The 27,719-nt window shown below is 42.4% G+C and overlaps 1 protein-coding gene across 1 annotated transcript; it reads left to right on the top strand.

Annotated features, from left to right (window-relative positions):
• Positions 1-542: 542 nt before the first annotated feature.
• Positions 543-16,027, top strand: ALKAL1 (ALK and LTK ligand 1). Its single transcript, XM_084784788.1, has 5 exons — positions 543-784; positions 11,356-11,409; positions 12,227-12,307; positions 13,761-13,837; positions 15,660-16,027. Exons 1-4 carry the CDS (start codon positions 601-603, stop codon positions 13,823-13,825), a joined length of 384 nt encoding a protein of 127 aa, XP_084640914.1. The 5' UTR covers positions 543-600; the 3' UTR covers positions 13,826-13,837; positions 15,660-16,027.
• The last annotated feature ends 11,692 nt before the right edge of the window (positions 16,028-27,719 follow it).

Below are 27,719 nucleotides of genomic sequence, written 5' to 3'. Positions count from 1 at the left end.
GTCACCTGTCCAGAGGCACCCAGGTGTGCCCTGTTGTGGGGACTCTTGGCTTCTGTTGTCACAAATGCAAATCTTTAGACCTCCTGGGGGGGGGGCACTCCAGCTCTTCCTCCTGCTGGACAGATGGAAACTCTAGACTCAGGGACCCGGGGTGCGCCCTCCTAGCCAGCCCTATGATGCTGGGGGGCTCCTAGCCAAAAAACGCTCTGCACTTGTTCTCTGTCAGCAGAGAGAGACTCCATCATGCTTTCTTGCGTCCAGAACTAGAAGTCGCTGGTTCTTTGGATCCCATGAGCCAATGGAGGCCATGACCTATAGACGATCTAAACCATGGGATGGAGCCCAGGAGACCCCGCCCGACTTGGCGCCCTCTAGGGCCCCACACCCTAGAGAGGAGGAAAGGGTCCCAAGGGAGGTGGAGAGTGCTGCCCAGGGTCCCGTGCCCTGACTCTCCCTTGTCCCTGGTTGCCCAGTCCCCAGCGCTGCCCCGCCTCCGGTCCCCGCCCCGCGCCCCAGAGCGCATAGACCTAGCCACTCACGCCTCCAAGTCCCACTGCCAAACTAGCCTGCGGCTCCTCGCTCAAGACGCCGCCGGAGGCCATGCGGCCCTCTAAGCCCAGCGCCAGGCTGCCCGCACTGCTGCTGCTGGCGCTGGTTCTGTCCCCGCTTGGGATCCAGGGGCGACCCCGGGGACGTAGGGCAGCGCGCGCCACCGAACTCAAGCCACAACTTTTCCTCCCGGTGACAGGGACTCTCCTGGCTCGCAGAGTCTCCAGGAATGCCGGTAAGCCCTGCCCGCCCCCTCACCTGTCCTTTCCTGAGCCTGATCACTCTTACAGCTGGGCAAGCTCACATTGGGAAGGCTGAATTAGGCACAGCAGAGGGTGGACACCTGTTGATCGTCGGAAATCTTCCCTGGAAAGAATGTAACCGGCTTTCTATATTTGCCTCAACTGAGAGACTTCAATAGCAAAAACCAGCTGTCAATAATAATAATCATCATCACCATCATAATAATAATAGTCATCAGCTTTATAGGACCCTTCCTAACTGTGGGGAGTCTTTTGGAAATAAATTAACCAAACAGTGAGAAGACTTTGGTTGCAGCTTCAACCAGCAGGATGAGAGACAACCTATACATTTGTCAATACTTCAGTTCTAGGTCTTCTGGAGTTTAACTAACGTGGCTGTCCTCAGACATCTGAACACTCTGGAATGACCCTTTCTTTCGCTTTCAAGCTGGCCCCAAGGAATGGGTGACTGGCTTATGAATTTCAGTAAGCTGCCATGGCTGGTGCTGGCTTCCCCCCCACCCCCCCTGTGTTAGTTAGAAGGGCCCTAACTGCTGCCATCTCTTCCCATGCCAGCTCTGGACGTTCCTGCTAGCAAGATTAAGGATTCAGTACCCTGAGACACCTACACACAGAGATGTGTGCATGACACGGAGAGGGAGAAAACTTGGGGGAACAGGAGGTGTAGAGGGCTGCTGGGGAGAATGTGCAAGGTGATGGCAGGGAACAGGGTGGTAAAGAAGAGAGAAACCACTTTGGGTGTCTTTGCCTAAGCCTGTAGTCACAGACCAAGGTGGAGCCTGGAGCAAATGGCCTATTTCCCTAGCCTGCACTGAATCCGCTGAGAAGACAAAACAAAGGGGTGACTCAGCTGAGAAGACAATGCAAGGGGGTGACTGGGGTCAGTTATGTTACTGCAGCCACGGGCTCTTCTGCCTCATACTTCACTCCCTCCCTCCCTCCCTCCCTCCCTCCCTCCCTCCCTTCCTTCCTTCCTTCCTTCCTCTCTCTCTCTTGAGCCTTATTTTCTTCCTTCCTTCTCCCTCCCTTCATTCTTTCTTTATCCTCTTTTATCTGAAGCAGGGTCTCACTTTGTAGCCTTGGACTTCTCACCCTGCTGGCTCACCCTTAGAGTTATAGGTGTATACCACCAAAAGTAGCTCAGGCTTCACCATTAAGAAAACACGGGGCACTGGAGAGAGGGTTCAGTGGTTAAGACGACTTGTTCTTGCAGAGGATCCTGGTTCAGTTCCCAGAACCCATATGGTAGCTTATAACTGTCTGTAACTTCAGTTCCAGAGAGAATCTGACATCCTCTTCTGGTCTCTGTGGACACAGACACACAGGTAGTACACATACATACATGCATGAATACAAAGAACTCATATAAAATAAATCTTTAAAAAATAAACATGGAAGGATTTCTTTCTCTTCTTCTCCTCCTCCTCCTCCTCCTTTTTCCAATAGCTTTATTCTCTAGTTCAGGCTATTTGGAACTCACTCTATAGTTCAGGCTGGCCATGAGTTTAAAGAAATCTTCCTGCCTCGGCCTCCCAAGTGCTGGGGTAAAAGGCGAACCATACCTGTATTTACAGCTATGGCAGAAATATATACTTAGTCACTCCATAACTTCTGCTCCCTGAGAACTTACCTTCCTGTGATACCTATCAGAGATGAACAAGGAAGGGAGGGAGGAAGCCAAGTGTTTCTGCCCATCACAGAACATCTCAGGGAGAGGGAGAAGCAGAGGAAAGGGATGGGAAGGCATGGAAGGTTAATATGGGGGTCTAGACCAAGCCTATTTATCTGAAAACCCTCCAGACGAGGGAGGAAGGGCATTCACCACAGTAGGGGGGGGGAGTACCTTGATGCTACCATATTGGCTATACACACTGACTTAAAAATTATTCCTAACACAATTATTTATCTCAGGATCTAGTGTCACTTTGGAATACAAAAGGAATATGAGAAAATCTCAGATTGCAAAATCATTTATGGTAACACATGAACATCACCTGCTTTATTTAAGTTTATCATGTTTTCTCTGGTTAAAGACAGTGAAGGGAATTGGGGGCTGTAGCTCAGTGGGGGAACACTCTGCTAACATGTGTGAGGTCCTAGGTCCAACCCACAATACTCCCTCTCCCAAATGACAGAGAAGTCTTAAAAACAATGTAGCCCGGAAGAAAATAAGCTATGGCTTATCCTCAAAGTCCACTGCTTTCTACAGCTATTTGAGGTGGCTTCATCTTTTGATTGCTGTATTTTGTTTCTACGGAGAGAGAAAGGGTGGCTGGTGACATCTGAGGCTATCTGTGAATGGACCGCTTGACATGGATCTGGGACAAATAGGGACGTGGATACAGAGAAGACAAGTTCTTGTCTGGCTGTTCTCAGAGGAGTGGCAGAGGTCATGACTCATCCAGGAGGAACCATCTCGCAGGTCCCAGAGGCCAAGAACTGACATCCCTGTAGAAGAGCCTGAAATTCTCGTTGTGATGCTGAAGCAGATCCTGCACCATCACCCAGGCTGTGGACCAAGCCCAGGGGTGGTTTAGAATGCCCTAGAACTCCACTGGGTTGTGATGTGAGGGTTAGCGGAAATCTCTTGTGCTCCACACTTCACTTTTCCTTTTTCCTTTTTTTTTTTTTTCCTCTCACCCTTCCTGAGTTTTCTGGCTTAAGTTCTGGAATCTTTGCTGCACATGAAAGTGGAAAAAACTAACTCAGCTAGGGTTTCTCCTCCTGTGCTGTGACCACACAGGTCGTCTCTGGCCCTGCACTGTGGCAGATTTCCCTGCACACCGCAGCAGCAGCAGCAGCAGCAGCAGCAGCAGCAGCAGCAGCAGTTCTGCAGTGAACTCGGGCTGGGGTTCTAGTTTGCCTTAGTTCTGGCACTTGGTAGATAATTCCTGAAGATGAGCTTCAGACCCCACAAGTTGAGGATTGTCTCTAAAACTGTCACTCCTTCCAGTGCCAACTGTAGCCCCCAGGTGGTTTTATCTGAACCTCTGGCTAAGAAACAAGATTCTCATACTCTCTCCTTGGATTTTCACCAGTTTGTTGCAGAGGGTCACAAATGGTACCCTAAAGGATACCGGTGAGGATATGCATAGGAAGGGGTAGAGGGGAAAGGGTATGCTGAGCAAATACCCCACTCCCCCCGCCCCAGGAATCTGTATATTTAGCTATTCAGAACTTCTGAACTTGGTGCTTTTGAGTTTTTGTGGTGGCTTCATTACTTATGGTGGTCAGCTAACCCACCAGACTTATCTTGGAACTGCCAGCCCTCAGTCTTTTGTTGTTTTTTGAAACAGGGAATAGGCTGTTCTCTGTGTAACAGCCTTGGCTGTCCTGGAACTCACTCTGTAGACCAGGCTGGCCTCAAACTCACAGAGATCCATCTGCCTCTGCCTTCCGAGTGCTGGGATTAAAAATGTGATCCACCACTGCCAGGCTTTCACCCAACTTCTTAACATAGTATCATTTCCAAGATCGCAAGGAGTTTATGATTTGTACGCCAGGAAGGCCAACTATGCATTTCACAGTATTATGACATGGAGCTGTACATCCTCCTTTTTCAGTATGTTAGTCAGCTTCCTTTCCTAAGCCAAGGCTGGAGGGGGGGTAGTGGTGGTGGTGGAGGGGGGGTTGGCATTCCTAGGCAGAAGGGACAGTAAATACAAAGCCTGGGACAAGAGTTGCCTGCCAGGATTCCCTCTCTATAACTGCTGTTTGCTCGGAGAGGGGCCAGGGGGAATTGTTCGGCTCCCAGGAACACTGGTGATCAACCACTGTGGCATTCCCTTCCTGCCTATAGCGTGCCTGCCCTTAGTGAATGTATCTTCCAAGTGAGTTGGCCATTGACAATGTTTAAGGTCATGTGGACAGACTTTCAGTTGTGTTTTTGACTCTCATTCTTCAGCTCAGTTCTGCTAACAACGGGCGCCTCCCATGCCTAGATCCTATTGTTCCGTCCTTTCTCTTCCCTATGTCCGAGCCCTTGTGTTGCAGGAAGTGATCTTTTAGACTGTCTCCCTACCCCTTACTGGGCCCTGATTCTCTCTGATTTGGGTAAGAATTCAAATGTGTGTGTTTCCATCGCATTTCTCCCTGACCTCTGATACCAGCTCGTTTGTTCATCATCACGGTACTAGAAAGGAACACAAATGGCTCCCTACCCCAAACTGTGCCATGCAAAGGGGGTTCTAGGCACTCGTGCATTGACAAGTGGACAAGACTGGAAAGCTGAAAATGGGCTGTGATGGGCTAGGATTTTGAGATCGGGAGGAAATTGTCACGAAATATGGGGAGACAAGTATAAAAGGAAACTTTCGACTTTATGATTTTCCCCCTTGTGAGCTGTGCATACTTGGATTACTTCTATAGAGTTTCTAAAGCCAGCATCTCAGAGTCGTTGTGTAAATGTAAGACCATGCTGATGGTGGAGCCTCAAAAGAAACCGAAGCTCCCATTAGGGAGGTTATTTTAAACCGTTGCAAATGATATTCTTTATTAAGTCATGTGGGATGTGGCCCCTCTCTAGGTATAAATCTGCACTGGCTTTTCCAAGAAGTCCTAAGTCCTCTCAAAGGCAACAAGGAACTAGGAATCAGACAGATCCCCTGCCCTGCGGGCACTCAGGCAGGGAAAAGAGGCTCGAGGGAGCCTGATGGATGTACTCTTCACTTAAACATTTAGGGTGACTGAAGACAGATTCCGTTCCCTCTCCAGGACGTTCCTGTCCTTTGTGACTGTTTCTCTTTCCATGGTTCAGTGCTGACTCTGTGCAGATAGAAGCTTCTCCTTCTCCAACCGCCCACCGGTTCTGCTGTGTCTTCGAACGCAGTTCTCTTACTTTTGCCTGATGGCATTCTGTCTGCACATTTTGGATTCTGTGATAAAACAGAAACTGCTTTCCTACACTCTTCTGCCCCAGCAAGCAAAATGCAAGACTTCTGTGACATTAAAAGGCATAGGGTTTTCTCCCCCACAAGCAGCACGGTCTACTCTGCAGTGGACACCAGCTGCTGCACTCGAATCTAGATCAGTCCTGATGCTCTCCATGTGAGGACAGGGTCCAACTCCAAGAGCCATGCCACTTCATGCCTACGCTCAGTTCTAAGCCCCTGACAGTCCTGACTGTTGAATGTGAGTGAAGTCAACCTACTCACCAGTAAAGAAAATTAAATTCATTTAGGGCTTCTTAGGATTGCAGAAGGGAAGAATACAAAACTAAGACATTTGGGAAATGTGCTCCAAGCTTTTACAAACTATTGTAATTATTTAACTTCAAATGGTCATCTCTTAGGCATTATGGCCTGTGCTGGCAGAAGAGAAGCTACGTCATAAGAAAGCAACTGGTCCAGGGGGAAAGGAGCCATGGTACAAAGTCAGGGATTACCCATTTCTGGAAACCGGTTCGGCTCCATGCATGTGTGCGGTGTGTGTGTGTGTGTGTGTGTGTGTGTGTGTGTGTGTGTGTGTGTGATGCACTTTGCATGGGGCCTGGAAGGCACCACATCTGCAGCCTAGTTCTAAAGTTCAGGCATGCACCTGTGTGAGACGTGATTGACCATGGCCCCCTGGCTCCACTTCAACGGCTTTGCACAAGTGCTAACTCCAGTCTGATTTTCTTGACAGCCAGCTACAAACTGGTTTAATTTGCTAGACCAACTAACAGAACTTAGGGAAATGCTTTACTCTTTGTTCATAAAAAAAAAAAGTATTTTAAAAATGATGGCTGGATACCCTATGGGCATATACAGGAGGAGGAGGTCCCCTTCAGTCACAGTCATAGAGGAGGGGAGTAAGGAAAAAATGGGAGGGAGGGAGGGAGGAATGGGAGGATACAAGGGATGGGATAAAAATTGAGATGTAATATGAATAAATTAATAAAATTTATATTTAAAATGATGGCTGGCTAGGTATGGTGGCACATGCTTTTAGTTTTAGCACTCAGGAGGCAGAGACAGGTGGATCTCTGTGAGTTCGAGGCCAGCCCGGTCTACAAAGTGAGTTGAGGACAACCAGGACTATTACACAGAGAAACCATACCTTGAAAAGCCTAGAAGGAGAAGGAGGTGGAGGAGGATGAGGAGAGGAGGAGGAAGAGAGGATGAGGAGGAGGAAGAAGAGGCTGGGGAAGTCACTGACCTCCATGGTCTCTGAGTGGAAGTTATTCCACTGCTCTTCATGTGCAAAGAAACCTGGAAGCTCTAAAAATCCCACCATCTTGTGGATTTTCTGGAGGTTTCATTACATAGGTAGTATTGACTGAACCTTTAGCCCCCTCCCTTCCCCGGGACCAGCTCTCTACCTTGTCTTCTTGTTTCTGGTGACTGTTTCCGGTCGTGAAGCACTCTAAAAGTTTCTAGTCCACAGTCAAATCATTAGCATGCAAAGACAGGGTCATCTTGGAGAGTTCTAGAACTGTATATTGGGAAGCATGGCTGAAGAGCCAGTACATACTTCCCAGTATCACAGCTCTCTTCCTTTTTGATATATCTCTGTGTTTAAAAAATAGCTAAACATGCCCATAGTTATATTTGTAAAAATACCAAGAAACCCCTAGGTGTATTTGGAGCCTGTTGCCCTTGCATTATAGTGGAGTTCCATTTGGGCAATCCAGATTCGTTTTATTGGAAGTCTGTAAGGATTCTCTCTGGCCTATTAGTCATACTTCAAGAACTGGTGATGGACATTTTTTTTTCCAAATGAAATAACGAAAATATTTTTGCTACTTTGCATATTACTGAAATAGAATGTATAGTTCATTTGTTTTAGACAGAGTCTTGCTATTATAGTCCAGGCTGACCTTAAGCTCCTGTTCCATTGCTTCAGCCCCTGAGTGCCAGGCTTTACTGGCACATGCCACCATGACTGGTTATGTGGGTTCTTTCTTAAAACAGTTCTATTAAACGTAATTAAGCTTCATAACCTGACTTTACTATACATCTACATAAGAAAATGATCACCATAGCCAAACGAGCATGTCTACCCCCTTCAGTTTTAACATGTGCTAATATTTGATTTGTAGAATTGCCTTAGACTTATTTGTTTCACTGAAACCTGCTAGTGTGGGAAGAGTTCAAGGTGGAAAGGATACATATGATTTTGCTCCACTTTTGTATTTGGCAGGTGCTAGAACCAGATGTCTGCTGTCTGCTGGGCGCAGTAGTCAGATGCTCTGATCATAAACACTCATTATGACCGGCCAGAGCTCACCTGCATGGATGGGTTTCTCCCCATTCACAGTGCTCCTGGCAGTAGCAGTTGTCTGTTTGAAGGACCCATTTATCCCACTGCAGAGTTGAGAAATCCCACACAGGAAGTTGGTAGAATCACCAGCGTTGCTTTTTTTCTTCCAGAGTCTTACCTTTTAATCAAAGATTACCTAGGGGAGGTACATGTTTTAAATTCTTTTACATTTTTTGGATTAGATTTACTTATTCATATGTACGTGTGTGTGTGTGTGTGTGTGTGTGTGTGTGTGTGTGTGTGTGTGTGTGTGTGTGTGTGCACTTGCTGGGGTACATGTACGGAGGCCAGAGAACAACTTGTAGCTGTCAGTTCCACCATGTGGGTTCCACGGTTTGCCAGCAAGCACCTTTACCAACTAAGCCATCTTGCTAGCCCTAAAATTCCATTTTAATCACTCCTTTTCCCCTTTGTTTTTCATTTGTGTGGCTGTAAGTAAACGCTCGACTGGGTAGCTGCAGATTTCTAAGGTGTCTGTTGCCAGCAGGAGACAGATAGGCAGGTGATGCTTCCCTCCGGACTCTGCGGCAACCTGAGGCACTGTGGGTGTGAGATACAGTAGCCTTGGCTTTATCCTTAGTAAAAGTGTTTGGCTACCCAAGGCCACTCATGTTTTGAAAGTATTTCATGGAGGCTGAAGATGTGTCTCAGCAGTTAAGGCATTGGCTGCTCTTCAAGGGGACATAGGATTGATTCCTACCACCCACATGGTGATTCCCAATTGTCTCAGACTCCAGGCCCAGGTGATCTAGTGGCCTCTTCTGGTGTCTGAGGCCACTGTATGAACATGGGACACAGACATACACACAGAGATAGCATCCATACACATACAATAACAAAATGAAAAAATTTAAAGAGAGTATTAGGTGGGAAAATTACAGAAGTAGTCACTGGAGAGACAGCTCAGCAGGTGCAAGCATGAGGAGAAACTCAATTTCAATGCTCAGCATCCATCAAAAGCCAGATTCAGTAATGTGCACCTCTAAGCCAGAGAGAGCCCGCACAACCATCACCCAGTATTCACTTCTAAAGCCTAGGAGGGGTATTCTGTGTTTTTTGTTGTGGCCCAGATCTCACTGGAGGCCCCAGGCAACCCATGTAGCCACCTGGCATGACACAAAAGCCCAGGGATGCCCCAGAACCCTATCGGTGCTGGTCCTAGCAGAGTGGTGCAGGGTGTGGTATTGCTGTGTGAAGACCAGTCCACAGCCCCTAATTCTCATGGGAGTGAATCCTGTGTGTCTTCTCTGTTTACTGTTCTCTTGGTTTTATAAAGAGGCCTTCCATCAATTAATAGGCTACCTTATGTGAAAGGAGGATGATGCTTGCTCTAGAGCTTTTAGGACTCATTGGAAAAAAGGTGAGGAAAACGATGAACTACTTAAAAGAGATTGAGTTGCTGTACAAAACCATGTAGGCCTAGAGGCATCACAGAAGGAGTCAATGGAAGCAGGAAGTTGGAAGCAAATGGAGAGAAGCTGGGGAGAGGGGTCCACACTGAAACATGAAGAGATACCGTTTCTAGACAAAGAACCAAGAGATGTCCGAATAGTCTGCACAAATGGGTTAATGCCTGGTACTTTAAAAAAGACACCGTCACTAGTAAACAAGCTGTCGCTCTCAGATTACAAGCAGCTGAGGCCAAAATGATGTTCAGGGTAGTTCAAATCAATGAAGAGTGACCCAGAGAATCGATGGATAATACCAAGAATGAACATTACCAACCTCAAGAAAGGCAGAAAAGGCTTCTACAAGAAGCTGAAATAGGGGAAGGCTAGGTGACCTGAAAGACAGGAAGCACACTAACCACCCAAGCAACGTGCAGAAAAGCTGGTCACCATAAAGAAAGTGACCCGCAGCCTTTCCATGTTTGATGGGCAGTGATGGGGACTCAGATGCTGTGCTTGAAGAAGGTGTGGCTGCTGAGAGCAAACTGAAACCAAGTGCAGAGTGAACCACAAAAAGGTGCTCAGCTCGATGCCAAAGGGAACTCAGAAGGAGCAGAGTCATGAAACCCAGTCAAGTGCTTCTTTAAGAGTCCCAGAAAAAGGAAAATGGCTAGTTTCATGCAGGTCCCCGAAGCAGCCGGGGTGTGGTGATAGCCATACACAACACAACACGGGGTACAACGTTGCAGAGTGAAGAGGCATTTTTGCTGCAGAAATGGATGGAGAGTGAGGGTCAGAGGCTTCACCAGAAATGTAAAGGCTGAAGCGTTTCCAGACACAAACAAAATCCCATGGCAAATCAAGGGAGGAAATTACCAGACACGAAGAGAAACTTTACAAAGTAGAAGAACACAGCACCGAACAGCTATAATGCCAGGGAGCCACAGAAGGTGAAGCTGAGATCTTGAGGAATTGAAAAGCACCAAGTGTTCCTTTCAAGTGCAGGTGATGTCAAAGAGAAAAAAAAATACACGTCACTATTAGCTAGCAGCTTGGGTGCTAAAACCTCATTGTTCTAAAAAGAGAAAATGCTCACAACAGTTAAAAGTCAACCAAAATGCTTTCTCTCCCCCCCCCTCCAAGACAGGGATTCTCTGTGTAGCCTGGACCACTTTGTAGACCAGGCTGGCCTCAAACTCACAGACATCCACCTCTGTCCCACCTCCTTGAGTGCTAGGACCAAAGGCATATGCCACCACGCCAAGCTCTGAAACGGTCTTTAAATTGGAATTTTTAGGGAAAGATATTTATGAACTTGATATTCTACATACAGTGCCTACCAGTGATTTCTGCATGTGGCCCCTCACCCTGCACGCAGCCCGGCACTGTGGGGCAGACTCTCATCGGCAGCAAGAGCTTTCCTCTCTCTAGCTTTGCTACAGGGAATTAGGAAGAGATGGAGGAACAGCAAACACTCTCTCCTTACACAGAACCTCTCCCATCCTTATTTATAACGTCAAGAGCTGTATTTTTACTTTAGTCACTTCTGTATGTATAGATGTTTTGCCTACATATTTGTGTGTGGACTGCATCTATGCCTAGTGCCTAAGGAGGCCAAGAGAGAATGTCAGATCCCCTGAAATGGGATTTACAAGTAGTTGTGAGCTGCCACGAAGATGCTGGAAACCCAACATAGACTCCGTGGAAACGCGGCCAGCCTTGTAAGTGGGACAGTGTCATGAATGACCTCAAGAGCATCTCAGCTCACTTACTCTGGCTGCTGGCTGCTAAGGATCAGAGCAAGGGGTTTGAGATTAGCATGTACACTGCCTGGATCTATGTGTTTACTGCTATAATTTTGTTTTAGTAGTGGAAATCTATCCTGGAAATTACAAAGTCTTTTTTTTTCTTTTCAGAAATATTTCCAAGAGACTTGACCTTGAAAGACAAATTTATAAAGCATTTCACAGGTGAGCATATGCTATTTCAATGATTCAGTTACACACACAAAAAAGTGTTCTGTAGAATGCAGTCTTAGACAATGGAACTATGAAGATTGATGTATAAGCCAGGCATGGTGGCACCTGCTGTAATCCTGGTGCTCTGGAGGTGAGAGGCAGGTGGATCTGTGTGAGTTCGAGGCCACCCTGGTCTACAAAGAGTCCAGGACAGCCGAGGCTTTACACAGAGAAACCCTGTCTCAAAAAACAAACAAGCAAACAAAACAAAACAAAACAAAATTAATGTCTAAAAGAGGCTTGTTGTATCATTCAGAGGCACCTGCAGATGTGGAAGACAGCACTGGGTTTTGGCAAGATCACCATGGACCAGGTAGAAGGAGAAAAGTTTTGGTACAGTTTCAAGGGCCTTCCTCCTTTTCAATACTTCTTACACTAACGATCACACATTGCTTCAATTAAAAACAAATGCCATCACTAGAAATATTTCTTCTGAAGAAGTTAAAAAAAGTCAAGAAAGAGAAAGTCATTCCATCTTGGTTGGCTCTCTGCAGATTTTCCTTCGGTCTGGAGTGCCCCCTCTCAGTTCCTCTGGAGTTCCACTAGTCAGAAGGTTCCATGATGTGAGGTACTGAGAATGTGGCGTGAAGTTAGGTCAAAGTTCAGAGCCTTCCACAGAGGCTGGGTAAAGGGAAGAATTCTCAGGCCAGTTCTTTAAAGGGCAGGAAGGATGGAAATTACAGTTACACCATCTCCATCCATAGAGTGCTAGCAATTTGTTTGGAAAACATGCTGCTGTTTATAATAATCATTCTTTCCCTTTCTCCAGGGCCTGTCACATTTTCAGCTGAATGCAGCAAACACTTCCACCGGCTTTATCACAATACCAGGGATTGCTCCATGCCAGCTTGTAAGTTGCCTGGGCAAATTTTAGAAGAAACAAACAAACAACTTATGCAACAATAAATACATTTAACTTCAAGCTTCAACTGTCTGTGGGTGGGACATAATAGACTAAACATTGCGTGAGATGCTATTTATAACCTTTCAGTACTCAGGGTTGTGTGTACTGTTGAAACTATAAGGAATGAGAGATCACATTCTGGTTGGGAATTTTTCCAAATCTGAAAATAGTCAGATTTTCTTAAAGACCGAAATGTTTGTCAGGACTGAAACCGTTTATCATTATTCAAATTCCTTGGTATAAAAAAATTCCTTGGCATAAATAAAGTACTTCCTCATATAAATGAAAAAAAAAAAGGAGAGCTGCTAGCAAGTGCAAGCGAATGTCTCTTGCCAAGTTATTTTGAAGTCATGTCATTTGTACAGTGTGTGCTGGGTTTTCGTGAATGATGACAGCCCATTGCGCAATGAGCTCTTTTGAATACTTGAGTTCCTGGAGCTAATAATATTTCCAAACATAGAGCTCAAGGGCTATCAGTCAAAGTCCCCAGCTATGAGAATGTATGGTAGCTGAGTCACCTGTTTCTAATTCCTTTCTAAATCCGAAATTTCCTTTTAAAGTGAGCGGCTTCTGAGAAGTGTGTGTGTGCGTGCGTGCGTGCGTGAGTGCATGTGTGTGTGTGTGTGTGTGTGTGTGTGTGTGTGTGTGTGTGTGTGTAAAAAATCCTTTCAGTTAATGACTAGTGAAAATTGAGCACACTAGATTTGTTCTAGCTTCTCTGTTGCTGTGACAGAACACTGACCAAGAGTGATGTGGGGAAGAAAGCTTTATTTCAGCTACTCCTTCCGCATCACGGTTCATCACTGGTAGAAGCCAAGGCCAGAACGGAAGCAAAACCATGGAGGGATGCTGCTTACTGGCTTGCTCCTCATGGCTTGTAGCTTTCTTATATACCCAGGATCACCTTCCCAGGGGTGGCATCACCCTCCATGGGCTGTGCCCTCCCACATCAATCAGTAATCAAGAAAATGCCCCACAGGCCAGTCTAATGGAGGCACTGCCTCAACTAAGGTCTCCTCTTCTTAGATGATTTTAGTCTGTATCATGTTGACAAAAACAAAAACAGAAAAAAAAAACCCCACACAATTAGCCCGCCAAAATAGTCAAGGCAAAGACACTGGATGACAGCATAGCTTGGTGGAAAAGGGCCAGTGTTAGGAACTAAACTACTTAGCTGCCAAGAGATAGGTTGTGTTTGAAGCTGTTTTCTCATCCCTAAAGTGAAGGGGTCAAGTTTTTATGTTTTCAGAGGATCAGAGAACAAAATCAGTGTTAAACACCTGATGTTCTAGGTGATTTTAAACTATGGTTGTCACATGAATCAGTAACAATAGCATTATTTCTTTCACATTCATAGCAATTAACTATATGTATTGTTACCTTTACATGGCTTTTCTAGATTATAAACGATGTGCTAGATTGCTGACGAGGTTAGCTGTGAGTCCACTGTGCTCCCAGACCTAGGAAACATGTGCTGTGAGTATCTATCTACCTATCTATCTATCATCTATCTATTTATCTATCTATCTATCATATCTATCTATCTATCTATCTATCTATCTATCTATCTATCTATCTATCTATCATCTCTCTATTTAGTTTTCTTATCCTAAGAGTTTCTGTTCCCTATTTCCTTTACTTGCATTTCCTTCCCCTTCTCCATGGTGGCAAGTATCAAATGCAGGGTTTGCACCCAGGAGACAAGAGTTATACCACTGAGTTGTACTACCAGCCCTATGAGTCTGTCTTAGGAAAAAAATTGCCTGTAATTCCAAATTCCAAATTTTGGCACTCAAGAGACTAACTCAAGAGAGTCTGAAGGTGACCTGCACTCCTTTATTAGTGAGACTCTATCTCAAAAACTAAGAACTTAAACAAACAAACAAGATAAATAAATGAAGTTAAAAGCTTGATGAGGCCAAGACGCTGGGGAGCTAATCTTAGCACGACACAACACTGGCTGAATTTACTAATGAATTTTTTGCTCAGGCTCAAACTTGATTCTAAATGCGTTGTTTTACTGGGTTAACTTAAAATGTCCTCTAACCAGTTACATTAAGTAAGATAAAGCCTTACCAGCCCTCAGTGATTAAAAAGACCTCAACAGTTTTTTAGTCTTATTTTATTGTGCAGAGCATTCCATAGATACACAAGTGAACAACTATTAACAAGTCTATCGTAAATGGTTAAAGAAATAGAAAAAAAGTAGGCTTTAAAACATGAATTTACATAGTACTCATTGAAAAATAGAGAGGATATTGGCCAAGTAGGAGAACAATTAGGTGGTCGTGGTGTATGTTATAATCCCAGCACTTGAGAGGCAGAGGCAAGAATGAGTTCAAGGCCAGCATGGACAATATAGTGAAAGCCAGTCTCAAAAACAAACAAAAATAAATCACAATTGAAAATATTGGGAAGGGGGCTGGAGAAATGGCTCAGTGGTTAAGAGCACTGGTTGTTCTCCCAGAGGTCATGAGTTCAATTCCCAGCAACCACGTGGTGGCTCACAGCCATCTATGAGATCTGACACTCTCTTCACAGAGATCTACCTGCCTCTGCCTCCTGAGTGCTGGGATTAAAGGCATGGACCGCCATGCCTGGCATATGGAACTTCTTAAAATTCAAGAGTTTAAATATGAGACCTGTCTCAAAAAATCCAGACTACAATAGTTTTGAAGTTCAGTGATTTCTTTTGTAATATTTTGTGTAAATGTCTGTTTCAGATTATTATATATTTGAGATTTTACTTACTTTTATATGTATGAGCCTTTGCCCATGTGTATGCCTGGGACTGGTGCTGTGAGCCTCCTTGTGGGTTGAGCTGGATTCCATGGAAGGGCAGCCTGTACTCTTAGCTTATGAACCAACTCTATCTCAGATTGCTTCTTAAGGTATAATCACAACATTCCATTTAATATGTTTTAGAAACATTTTCTGAGTTGTTTGCTGTGTATTGGAAGATCATCATTTTCCTTCTATATAAAATCTTCTCTTTGTCAGCACACCAGCCTGCTTTCTTGAAAGAGATAATATAAAGCATTAAAATAGAGGGCTGGAGAGATAGCTTAGTGGTTAAGGAGCTCTGGCTGCTCTTTGAGAGGACCTGGGTTCAATTCCCAGCTCCCATATGGCAGCTCAAAACTGTCTCTAACTTTTGTTCCAACAGATGCAACACCCTCTCACAGACACACATACAGTCAAAACACAATGTACATAAAATGAAAATAAATAATTTTAAAAATTATTAAAATATTTCATATGTTTTGAAACCCAAGTTATTACTATTTTTTCACTTCAGGTATTTCATCAGATGCAATATAATTTGAAGAAAAGTACCTGGAATCACATTTAATGGAAAAAATGGAAATGTTTAGTTTCGTGTGAACTGACATGAAGTAACATCCAGATGACTCCCTGCAGGAGGATGGAAGCTTTCTTGGCTTATTTTTATGTGCACAAAAAACTATAGTTTTTTAAAAACAGACTTTGAATCAGATATTATAAATAGAATATTTAAAAATGTGCCTTATTTTTACTAGGAAGATTATTTTTGTATGGTTAACATTGCATAGTAAATATTTAATTATGAAAATTATATCTCAGTACCAGTGAAAATAACTTTATTGTATTATAATTTCAATTATATGTTTGTCAGATATTTGTGTACTGTGTTGTATTTGTAATTCTTATTTAATATTTAAAAGCCTTTATTAATAATTTGTGTCTTTTTTTCATTAATTTGAACTGTGAATTTTGCTGAAACAGGAATATAAAAAATTGTCATTTCTTTTCATGAACACTATTTGAATAAAGTAATACTGGGAAGCCTGACATATATATGTTACATACATATATACATATATATGTATATATGTAAAATTCTTGCTACTTGTATATATGTATTATAAGTATATTGAGGTAATTTTTATTTTTAGAGATTAGATCTCATGGTTATGTTGTCTTAATAGAATATAACCCAGGTGCTTTTGACAGTGGATATGTGTGTCAGGGAATGAGAGGATAATGTTTTCTCTGGATTCTTTCTTTGAACAACAACAAAAAAATCATACTTGGATGCATTCAATTACTTTCACTTAATTATAACAACAACAAAAACCCATTGACAAAGCACTTGAAAAGCCCTACCCTTTCAAACCATAGACAAAACCTGGGTTTCTTAGACAGTAAAAATACTGGCTATTTTGAAAAAGGGTCTCAGGTAGCCCAGGCCAGTCTTGCCCTTGCTTTGTAGCCAGTGTTGGCATCTAACTTCAGGTTCTGCTACTTTTGTCTCCTGAGGGCTGATATTACAAACATGAACCACCATGCTGTACTCAGCACAAATATCAGTAGCTGTTGTTTTAATCACCTTTTAACTCTATATTGATGTCACAAAGGCCTGTAGGTCCATGTCAAATGGAAGACCTCACTCCCAGTTTTCAGCAGCTTTGATTTCGTCCGTCACTGAGTATATGGTATCTATTTATGTGTTTATGTGCATAATCCTTTGTTCATCAGAGAAAGAAAGACACAAGTTGCCTTTGGCTTCAGAAATATTACGGAAGTACATTATACATTTTAATTGTTTTTTACCTATAGGCAAAGATTTACAAATAATTGCATTTAACAAAAAACAACAAACAAACAAACAAACAAACAAACAAAACAAGAAAAGGCAGGCATGGGACTCACACATGAAATATTATCTCTTGGAAGCTAAGGCAAGAGGATCATAAGTTCAAGACCAGAGTGGAATATATAGCAAGAGTATTATCCTAGTTCACTTCTCTTTTGATGTACTAAAACACTGACCTAAAGCAACCTGGGGGAGGGAAGGATTCCTTCTTATAGGTCAGTATTAGGGAAAGTTGATTGAGGAACTCAGGATAAAGAGTTTAAAACAGAAACTGAAACAGAGGCCATGGAAGAACTTTGCTTAGTGTCTTGCTTCTAGGCTCACATTCAGGTAGCCTTCACTCTCTCTCTCTCTCTCTCTCTCTCTCTCTCTCTCTCTCTCTCTCTTAAATATTTTTATTTATTTCAGTGCTGAGTTTGATTATTTCCAGCTATCTACTCCTCTCAGATGTATCTGGTTTTTTTTGTGTGTTGTTGTTCTAGAGCTTTCAGATGTGCTGTTAAGTTGCTAGTATGGGATCTCTCCAATTTCTTTATGAAGGCACTTAGTGGTATGAACTTTCCTCCTAGCACTGCTTTCATTGTGTCCTATATATTTGGATATGTTATGCCTTCATTTTCATTGACTTCTATGAAACCTTTAATTTCATTTTTTTCTTCCATGACCTAGTAGGGAGTTGTTCAGTTTCCATGGGTTTGCAGATTCTCTGTTGTTTTTGCTGTTGTTGAGTTTCAGCTTTAAGCCATGGTGGTCTGATAAGATGCAAAGGGTTATTTTGATTTTCTCATGTCTGCTGAGATTTGCTTTGTGACCAAGAATACGGTTAATTTTGGAGAAGGTTCCATGAAGTGTTGAGAAGAAGATGTATTTTTTTGTGCTTGGTTGAAATGTTCTGTAGATATCTGCCAGTTCTATTTGATTCATGGTATCTATTCTTTTCATTATTTCTCCACTTAGTGTCTTCTAAATGATCTGTCTATTGGGGATAGTGGGGTATTAAAGTCCCCCATTATTAATGTGTGGGGTTTGATTTGTGATTTAACCTTTAGTATTATTTCTTTTACAAGTGTGGGTGCTCCTGCATTTGAGGTATAGATGTTCATGATTGAGATGTCATCTTGGTATATTTTTCCTTTGATGAATATGAAGTGTCCTTACCCATATCTTTTGATTAGTTTTGGTTGAACATCTATTTTATTAGATACTAGACTATTTCAGCTTACTTTTGTGGTCTGTTGTATTCCAAATACATTTTTTTCTGGCCCTTTACTCTGCAGTAATGTCTATCTTTATTGCTGAGGTGTGTTTCTTGTATGCAGCAGAGTGCTAGGTCCTATTTTCTCATTCATTCTGTTAGTCTGTGTCTTTTTACTGGAAAGTTGAGGCCATTGATGTTGAAAGCTATTAATGACCAGTGGTTGTTAGTTCCTGTTTTTTTTGTTTGTTTGTTTGTTGTGTTTTATTTTAGGTTGGTGGTGGTGGGAGAGAGAGAGAGAGAGAGAGAGAGAGAGAGAGAGAGAGAGAGAGACAGAGACAGAGAGAGACAGAGAGAGAGAGACAGAGACAGAGAGAGAGAGACAGAGAGACAGAGAGACAGAGAAAGACAGACAGAGAGAGACAGAGACAGACACAGAGACAGAGAGATAGAGACAGACAGAGACAGAGACAGAGACAGAGAGACAGAGAGAGTTTCCTTTCTTTTGGTTTTCCAAGTATGCAGTTATTTATTTACAGTGCTTCTTGGGTTTGGTTAGCTTCCTTGGGTTGGAGTTTTCCTTCTAGTATCTTTTGTAGGGCTGTATTTGTGGCTAGGTACTTGTTTAAAGTTGGTTTTGTTGTGGAATATCTTGTTTTATCCATCTATGAGTCTGGGTTGGCATCTGTGGTTTCTTAATGTCTGCATGACATCTGTCCAGGACCTTCTGGCTTTCAACATCTCTATTGAGAAGTCTAGTGTAATTCAGATAGGCTTGCCTTTTTATGTGACTTGGCCTTTTTCTTTTGCAGCTTTTAATATTCTTTGTTCTGTACATTTAATATTTTGATTATTATGTAGCAGGAGAATTTTCTTTTCTGATCTAATCTATTTGGAGTTCTGTAGGATTCTTGTATGCTTATGGTCATTTCTTTCTTTAGGTTGGGGAAGTTTTCTCCTATTAGTTTGTTGAAAATGTTTTCTGGGCTGTGGAGCTTAGAGTCATCTTCTTCTTTTATTCCTATTATTCTTAGGTTGGTCTTTTTATAGTGTTCCAGATTTCCTGGATGTTTTCTGTCAGAAACTTTTTAGTTTTAACATTTACTTTTGTTGATGTATTGAGAATTTCAACTATATCTTCTACACTTGAGATTCTCTCTTCCATCTCTTGTATTCTGTTGGTGTTACTTTTTTCTGCAGCTCATAGAAGTCAATGAAAATGAAGGCATAAAATGTCCAAATATATGAGATACAATAAAAGCATTGCTAAGAGGAAAGTTCATAATGCTAAGAGCCTTCATAAGGAAATTGGAGAGATCCCATACTAGCAACTTAACAGTGCACCTGAAAGCTCTAGAACAAAAAGAAGCAGACACATCTGAGAAGAGTAGATGGCTGGATATAATCAAACTCAGGCCTGAAATCAGTAAATTAGAAACAAAGAGAACAATTTAAAGAATCAGTGAAACCAAGAGCTGGTTCTTTGAGAAAATCAACAAGATAGACAAATCCTTAGCCAAACTAACTAAAAGGCAGAGAGACACTATCAAAATGAACAAAATCAGAAATGAAAAGGGAGATATAATGATAGAAACTGAGGAAAGCCAATGAATCATTAAGTCTTACTTCAAAAACCTATATACCACAAAATTTGAAAATCTAAATGAAATGGACAATTTTCTTGATATCTATAAATTGCCAAACTTGAATCAATATCAGGTAAACAAATCTCATAAAAAAATAGAAATAGTCATCAAAAGTCTCCCAACAACAACAACAACAACAAACAAACAAACAAAAAACAAATAAACAAACCCAGGGACAGATGGATTCAGCACAGAATTCTATCAAACTTTCAAAGAAGAGCTAATACCAATTCTCTTCAAACTATTCCACAAAATAGAAACAGAAAGAACATTACCAAACTCATTCTATGAGGACATAGTCACTTTGATTCCTAAACCACACAATGACCCATTAAAGAAAGAGAATTTCAGACCAATTTCTCTCATGAACACTGATACAAAAATACTCAATAAAATACTCACAAACCCAAATCAAAGAGCACATCAAAAGTATCATTCATCATGACCAGGTAAGCTTCATACCTTGCATGCACAGATGGTTCGTTATGCAGAAATTTCTCAATGTAATCCATCATATTAACAAACTCAAAGAAAAAAAAAGAACATAATCATCTCCTTAGATGCTGAAAAAGCATTTAACAAAATCCAATACCCAATCATGTTAAAAGTCTTGGAAAGTTCCTAGATACAAGGCACTTACCTAAACATAGTAAAGGCAATATATACCAAGCTGATAGACAATATCAAACTAAATGGAGAGAAACTTAAAGCAATTCCACTGAAATCAGGGACATGGCCGAGCTGTCCACTTTCTTTGTATCTCTTCAATATAGTACTTGAAGTCCTACCTAGAGCAAAAAGGAAGCTAAAGAAGATCAAAGGGATACAAATTGGAAAGGAAGAAGTCAACACATTACTATTCACAAGATGATGTGATAGTATACATAAGTGGCCTCCAAAATTCTACCAAGGACCTCAGACTGCTGATAAACACCTTCATCAAAGTGCCTGGATAGAAAATCAACTTTAAAAAATCAGTAGCCCCCCTTTATACAAAAAAACAAACATGGTGATCAAGAAATGAGGGAAACAACTCCCTTTACAATAGCAAAAAAACATAAAGAACCTTGGTGTGACTCTAACCAAGCAAATAGAAGACTTGTACGAACAAAACTTCACCACACCACAAGGGCATATACTCAACTATGTTCATAGCAGCTTTGTAAAATAATACCCCAACTCTGAAAACAACTTAGATGTCCCTCAACTGAAAAATGGATAAAGAAACTGTGGTACATTTACACCATGGAATAGTACTCAGCTATTAAAAACAAGGAAATCTCAAAAATTGCAGGTAAATGCATAGAACTAGAAAAGATCATCCTGAGTGAATTAACCAAGACCCAGAAAGATACACATGGTATATACTCACCTATAAGTGGATATTAGTCACAGGATAGTCACAGTATAATAACAGAGACCTAAAGAAGCTAAATAACAAGGAAGACACTTTCAACATGGACATGATCACAAGTGAATAATTTTGTACTTGGCCTGTGGGTAAGTCACAGTCAAAATGTAGTCAGACTACACTGGCATAGGAAATTGCTCCCACAGACTATCTGCATCAGCTACATGATGTATCTCATGTGCATAGTCTTGAATTATGTGTATGCAAGTACTCCAGAAAGATCCGAACAGCGTGCCTCTTGTGTTTCAAAGCACTTTGGGCCAGGATAATCTTCCAAATGCCTGTCTGGGAAAGAAAATGTCAGTCAGCCAACCTAAAAGAACTCCACAGATCAGCTAAAGATTGAGTTCCTGCCCAGCCCAGCCAGCTCTGTCCTCCCCAGTGAGTTAGGTTCAGTGCAGCACAGAAGGACTACAGCATTTGATGTGTGAATCCACACTTCCTTCCTTCCTTCCTTCCTTCCTTCCTTCCTTCCTTCCTTCCTTCCTTTCAATGTAACCCAGTGAATCAACACATTTAGTTGGGATGACTTAAAGGAACAAGGACATAGACACCACTGAAGAAAATAATCTCTTCCAATAATCATTACCTGTCTATAAATCCTTGGGGAGGGGTTAGGTCTTATAAGCTCCATCTCACTCCAGACATAAGCCTGATGGGCAGGATCTTGAACAGGTCCTGAAAGCAGTCACAGCTTCAGATAGTCAGAGAGGCCCAGGCCAGGTCATGCCTCAAGGGCAGTCATCTGTAAACCATCTATATACAGAATGGCATTTTTATTTATTTATTTATTTTCTCTCCTTTATTAATTTATTCTTGTTACATCTCAATGGTTATCCCATCCCTTGTATCCTCCCATTCTTCCCTCCCTCCCATTTTCCCCTTATTCCCCTCCCCTATGACTGTTCCTGAGGGGGATTACCTCCCCCTGTATATGCTCATAGGGTATCAAGTCTCTTCTTGGTAACCTGCTGTCCTTCCTCTGAGTGCCACCAGGTCTCTAGATGAGGGAAGCATGGAAGAATGGCAAAGTAGAAGGATCCAGAGGGTCCTAGAAACCTACAAGTAGAACATTATGATAGGCAGATTTGTGCTCAGGGGTCCCTCTCAAACTAAGGCACCAGCCAAGGACAATACAGGCAGTAAACCTTAAACCCCTACCTAGATCTAGCCAATGGACAGAATGGCATTTTTAAAGCCAATGTTAAACTAAAGCTTTAGCGTTATGCCTTCCTTCAGAAGATGAGTGTGTTTTCATAGATAACTGAATATTCTATTCTATAAAGTGAAAATAGGCACTTTTTAGAATTCATTACTGGGTTATGTTTAAATTTTCATGAACACAGATCTTTGTGTGTGTGTGTGTGTGTGTGTGTGTGTGTGTGTGTGTGTGTGTTTTCAGGTTTTACTTTAAGTCTGGCTAGGGCTTCTCCTCCTGTACCAGATATCCTTCCATTTGTTCACATCCACTAATCTTGCAAACACCAGGCTATTCTTCAATAATATTAACAACAACAACAACCATAATAGTGACTAACGTAATATCAAGAAGGCTAAAACTTGAGAAATCACTTAGAAGATATTAGTGAATATTTGCTTTTGAATCTTTCATTGAGAATATATTCTAAGAGGCAAGCATAGTGGTACGCTCCTTTAATCTGAGCACTCACTCAGGAGGGCAGAGGCAGGTGGATCTCTGTGAGTTCAAAGCCAGCCTGGACTACATAGTGGCTCCAGGACAGCCAGGACTACACAGAGAAACTCTGTCTCAAAATACAAAACAAAACAAGGTAAAGTTGCTTGCAAAGCAGCATGGTGACCTGAGTTCCATTTCACAGCCTGTATAAAGAACACCTCCATGCCTGGTTCTAGGTTCTAGAGTCTGTATTTTCAGGTTCAGTTTTGTCCTTTCTCCCTGAATACCGAATGGTCAGTCAATTCTGACTTATGGTTGTCAAGTGAAGTCCAGAAAGACTTCAGTTAGAATGGCAGAGTTGCTGCATAGCTGCCATGCTGGGCCTCCCTGCCCTGCCCCCACCATAAGCCCAGGAGAATATCCACAGGCCACTGAAGGTGGGGCCTGTGGCAGCAGACAAAGTGCAGTGCAGTGTGGTAAGAAGAATGACAATGGATGTAGGTTCTCCTCCAAGATCCATGACATCACTTATTCTAGATCGTTGGATGGATTTCCACCATTTTACTAAATTAGCATAAATACTACATTCTAAATATGTCTTTATACTCACTGAGAAGTGTGGTCCTCACCCTTCATCCAGGTAGGTAACTTCTCTTTAAAACAGATGGGAGTAGTACTCCATAGTGTAAATGTACCACAGTTTCCTTACCCCTTCTTCTACTGAGGGACACTTAGGCTGTTTCCATGTTCTGGCTATTACGAATAAGGCTGCTATGAACATGGTTGAGCATATGTCCCTGTTGTGTGCTGGAGCATCTTCTGGGTATATTCCAAGGAGTGGAATAGCTGGGTCTTGAGGAAGCCCTATTCCCAGTTTTCTGAGATAGCACCAGATAGATTTCCAAAGTGGCTGCGCTAGTTTGCATTCCCACCAGCAATGAAGGAGTGTTTCTCTCTCTCCACATCCTCGCCAGCATGTGGTGTCGCTTGAGTTTTTGATCTTAGCCATTTTGATGGGTGTAAGATGGAATCTCAGAGTTGTTTTGACTTGCATGCCCCTGATGACTAAGGACGTTGAACATTTCTTTCAGTGTTTCTCAGCCATTTGATATTCCTCTGTTGAGAATTCTCTGTTTAGTTCTGAACCCCATTTCTCAGTTGGGTTATTTGGTTGGGTGGTGTTTAATTTCTTGAGTTCTTTATATATTTTGGATATTAGACCTTTGTCAGATGTAGGGTTGTTGAATATCTTTTCCCAGTCTGTAGGCTGTCACTTTGTTCTGTTGACAGTGTCTCCTGCCTTACAGAAGCTTCTCAGCCTTATGAGGTCCTATTTATTAATTGTTGACCTTAAGGCCTTGGCTGTTGGTGTTCTGTTTAGGAAGTTGTCTCCTGTGCCAATGTACTCAGCTATTAAAAACAAGAAATTCTTGAAATTTGTGGGCAAATGGATTGAACTAGAAATGATCATAATGAGTGAGTTAACCCAGAAGCAGAAAGACTCAAATTGTATATACTCACTTATATCTGTACACTAGCCCAAGGGGCATGTCCCGTGAAAGTCTTCACTTACCAGGAAAGTGAGACAGAGGAGAAGACATCCTAGTGGGACTCTAGGTGAGAGAAACATGGGAGAATGGGGAAATAAAAGGATCCAGAAGGTCCTAGAAACCTACAAGAAGAACATTATGATGGGCGGATCTGGGCCCAGGGGTCCTGCTCAAACTATGGCACCAGCCAAGGACAATATGTGCAGTAAACATTGAACCCCTACCCAGATCTAGCCAATGGACAGGACATTCTTCATAGTTGAGTGGAGAGTGGGGACTGACTTTCACACGAACTCTGGTGCCCCATATTTGACCACGTCCCCTGGATGGGGAGGCCTGGCGGCACTCAGAGGAAGGATAGCAGGCTACCAAGAAGAGACTTGAAACCCTATGAGCATATACAGAGGGAGGAGGTCCCCCTCAGTCACAGTCATAGGGGAGGGGAGTAGGGGAAAAGCGGGAAGGAGGAATGGGAGGATACAAGGCATGGGAGCACAATTGAGATGTAATATGAATAAATTAATAATATGTATTATTTATAATATATATATATATATATATATATATATATATATATATATATATCTCAATCAGATGGGAGCTCTCCAGAAGACCACAGACAACCAAAATATGGAATTATAGTGCATTACATGGAAATGATTGGTGTGCGGCCCACAGGAAGATAGACTCCAAGGAAGCAATATAGAGCTGTGGCTAAAACAGTTCTATAGCCAGCTCAGAGTCCTGTACTTTCCAGATAGGCAGTCTTGGACAGCCTGCACACTCTTTCTAGAATTCAGCTCCTCATTGTAAACAGAACAACTTCTTAACTTGTAACATGCTCAGCCAAGCTGAAGCCACAGTTGGCATTCCCAGAAAGGGACTCTCATACCAAAGCCACAGATTCACTCAACTTCTTAAAACAAAGATTTGAGAACACGTTTGAATCAGAGAATCAGGGGCAAACTCTTTTCAACAAGCAACATGTGCTTCTTACTCCCAGAACTACAATAGAGAAAATTCTGTTTGCTTGAAATAGAGCTGGCTAATATGTAAAGTGAAGCGTAATGGGACGGCGAGACGGCTTAGCTGTTAAAGGGCATTTGTTACTCTTCCAGGTGACTAGAGTTCAGTTCCGAGAGCCTATGTCAGATGGATCAAAAGAAGTGTAGCCCCAGTTCCAGGAGATTGTCTAGCCTGTGCAGGCACTGGCACACACACCCACACAGACACAGACACACAAATAAAAATATGTTTTTAAAAATTAAACATAATCAGCTGAACTCTTCTGCCCCCTAGTGGACTCTTTCATCAAAATAAAACAATCCCCGTGAGTGCCTCAAAGTCTCTTATATTTATTAATGATTCATTTTTGAATTGTATTGAATGTAAGTGTGTACATGCTCAAATAACATAAATTACCTGTTTTAGACTAGGCAAAAAAGAGACAAAAGTATGCAACGCAAAAAAGTATGCATTCTGGCTTAACTCCCAGGTCAAATCTTGGCTTGGGAAACTGCTAGATCATGCTAGGCAAGTGCTGTGCCTCTGGGCTCTAATTCTCAGACCAAATCACGTGCCTGGCTCTGTGTTTAATGAATGAAGTTCTCACTGCTGTCCACTGGGGATTGGGGTGTGTGTGTGTGTGTGTGTGTGTGTGTGTGTAGTATTTCAGCAATCTTCTGAAGCTTGCTTAAGAAGAACACTTTTTGAAGTAGACATCTTGCTACATTATCCAGGTTGTCCTCAAACTCCTAGGCTTGCTTCTTACTCCTGAATGTCTGGAATCAGAAGTGGCCACCACAGTGCCTTTTTGCTCCTTCTGGGGAGTACTGAGTGGCAATTCTACTCATTTGATTAAGTTACATGCTAGGAGAGAAAGTGTGATAGAGGCAGGAAGCATTGGCTTCTGTTTACTTTTCTGTTTCTCTGCACAGAAGATTCATCATGACTGTTAAGAGAGGCCTTCAGCGAGTCACGGAGCAGATAGGGTTTATAATGTCATTCGCACCGTTCTCTGGGAACACGTAGAGTTATGCTATTGTTGTTATTAAAATGGCAACTTTCACAATCAGAACTTCTTCTCAGAGCCTGGAAAGCATCTGTGGAGTACCATGAAATATAAAAATATCAATAAATGAATAAATTTCTGACCTGGATTAATTCTAATGGAAACTCCTTATGGTATTTATTAGAGTAAAATATAACAGATAATTACTGGCTATCCTGCTGGTCTGAGCTGATTCTCAGGACTTTGATGGTGGATGGCGAGAGCTGACCTTCACAAGCTGACTTCTGATCTGCACATGCCCATTGAAGCACAGACTCTGCCCCTGTAAATAAATGTGACAAACCCTGAAAGCACTAAGCTGCTGGATTTTCAGTAACTTTTGAGTTTATCTGGATGATAAGTACCAGACTTAAGAGCTGTTTCAAAGATTTTGACTAGGACTGATGGACAATCTTTTGATAATATCACGTTGTCTGAAATATGACAAATCCTAAAAGCAACCTTTGGTAGAAATGGGGATGATTGTAGAGGGAAAAAAAAGTGTTTCTGTGGAAAACAGTAGCACGGTCTATGAGTTTGTAGGTTCTATGTCTGTGCATTGTGGGAAGTTTTGTTGTCTCCTGTGAATGTTAGGTAATACCTGGCTCTCTAAATTAATGTTTCCAAATCCTCCCTACCTCCATGAGCTAGCTGATCTTCCCCAAAGTCCTGCCAACTTGGAGCAGGAGACTTCTTTGTTCCTTTGCCTTTGTTTCTTTCTTTCTTTCTTTTAAAGAATGTCTTGTTATGTAACTTTAGCTTTCCTTAAACACCCAGCACCCCGAATGCCAATTTGCCTGACAAAATAATTAGACTGGTGTGGATTTTAGAGAAACCATAGCAGACCGGGTATAGATGGCAAAGGTGCTGTTGGTGTGTGGGCCACTCAGAAAGTCTGGACAACTGACAGTGCCAGAGACATCACCTCACAAACCAGGAAGTGCATTGGAAGCCATCTCACCCACCAGCCAGCTACACAGATGCCTCAAGCTATACTGGCTGCCTGGGCTTAGACTCAGGGCTTAGGAGCTTCAGCTTTGATTTTCTTTAGTTTTCACCGAACCTCTTCTCATCAAGGGCCTGGCTGCTGTTGCCACCCAGGAGAGTTGCTCTAAAGCCCGATAAAGCAGATAGACCAACTGGTCCCAGGGACCATACAAATAAACAAGACAGCACACTCACACTCTTGTCTTCCTTTTCTCAACCCGACTTTTCTCATCCTTTCTTAAATAGA

Source organism: Acomys minous (assembly GCF_964271855.1).
Source record: "Acomys minous genome assembly, chromosome: 1".
In the NCBI taxonomy this organism is placed as follows: Eukaryota; Metazoa; Chordata; class Mammalia; order Rodentia; family Muridae; genus Acomys; species Acomys minous.
The sequence above is the reverse complement of the archived record's forward strand: the minus strand, read 5'-3'. Positions and strand labels throughout refer to the sequence as shown.

Bases quoted from the DNA above. Each gene is read 5' to 3' on its own strand.
- ALKAL1 (XM_084784788.1), top strand. From the start codon at position 601: ATGCGGCCCTCTAAGCCCAGCGCCAGGCTGCCCGCACTGCTGCTGCTG. The intron at 785-11,355 runs GTAAGCCCTGCC...TTTTCTTTTCAG, and splicing joins CAGAGTCTCCAGGAATGCCG to AAATATTTCCAAGAGACTTG. The intron at 11,410-12,226 runs GTGAGCATATGC...CCCTTTCTCCAG, and splicing joins ATTTATAAAGCATTTCACAG to GGCCTGTCACATTTTCAGCT.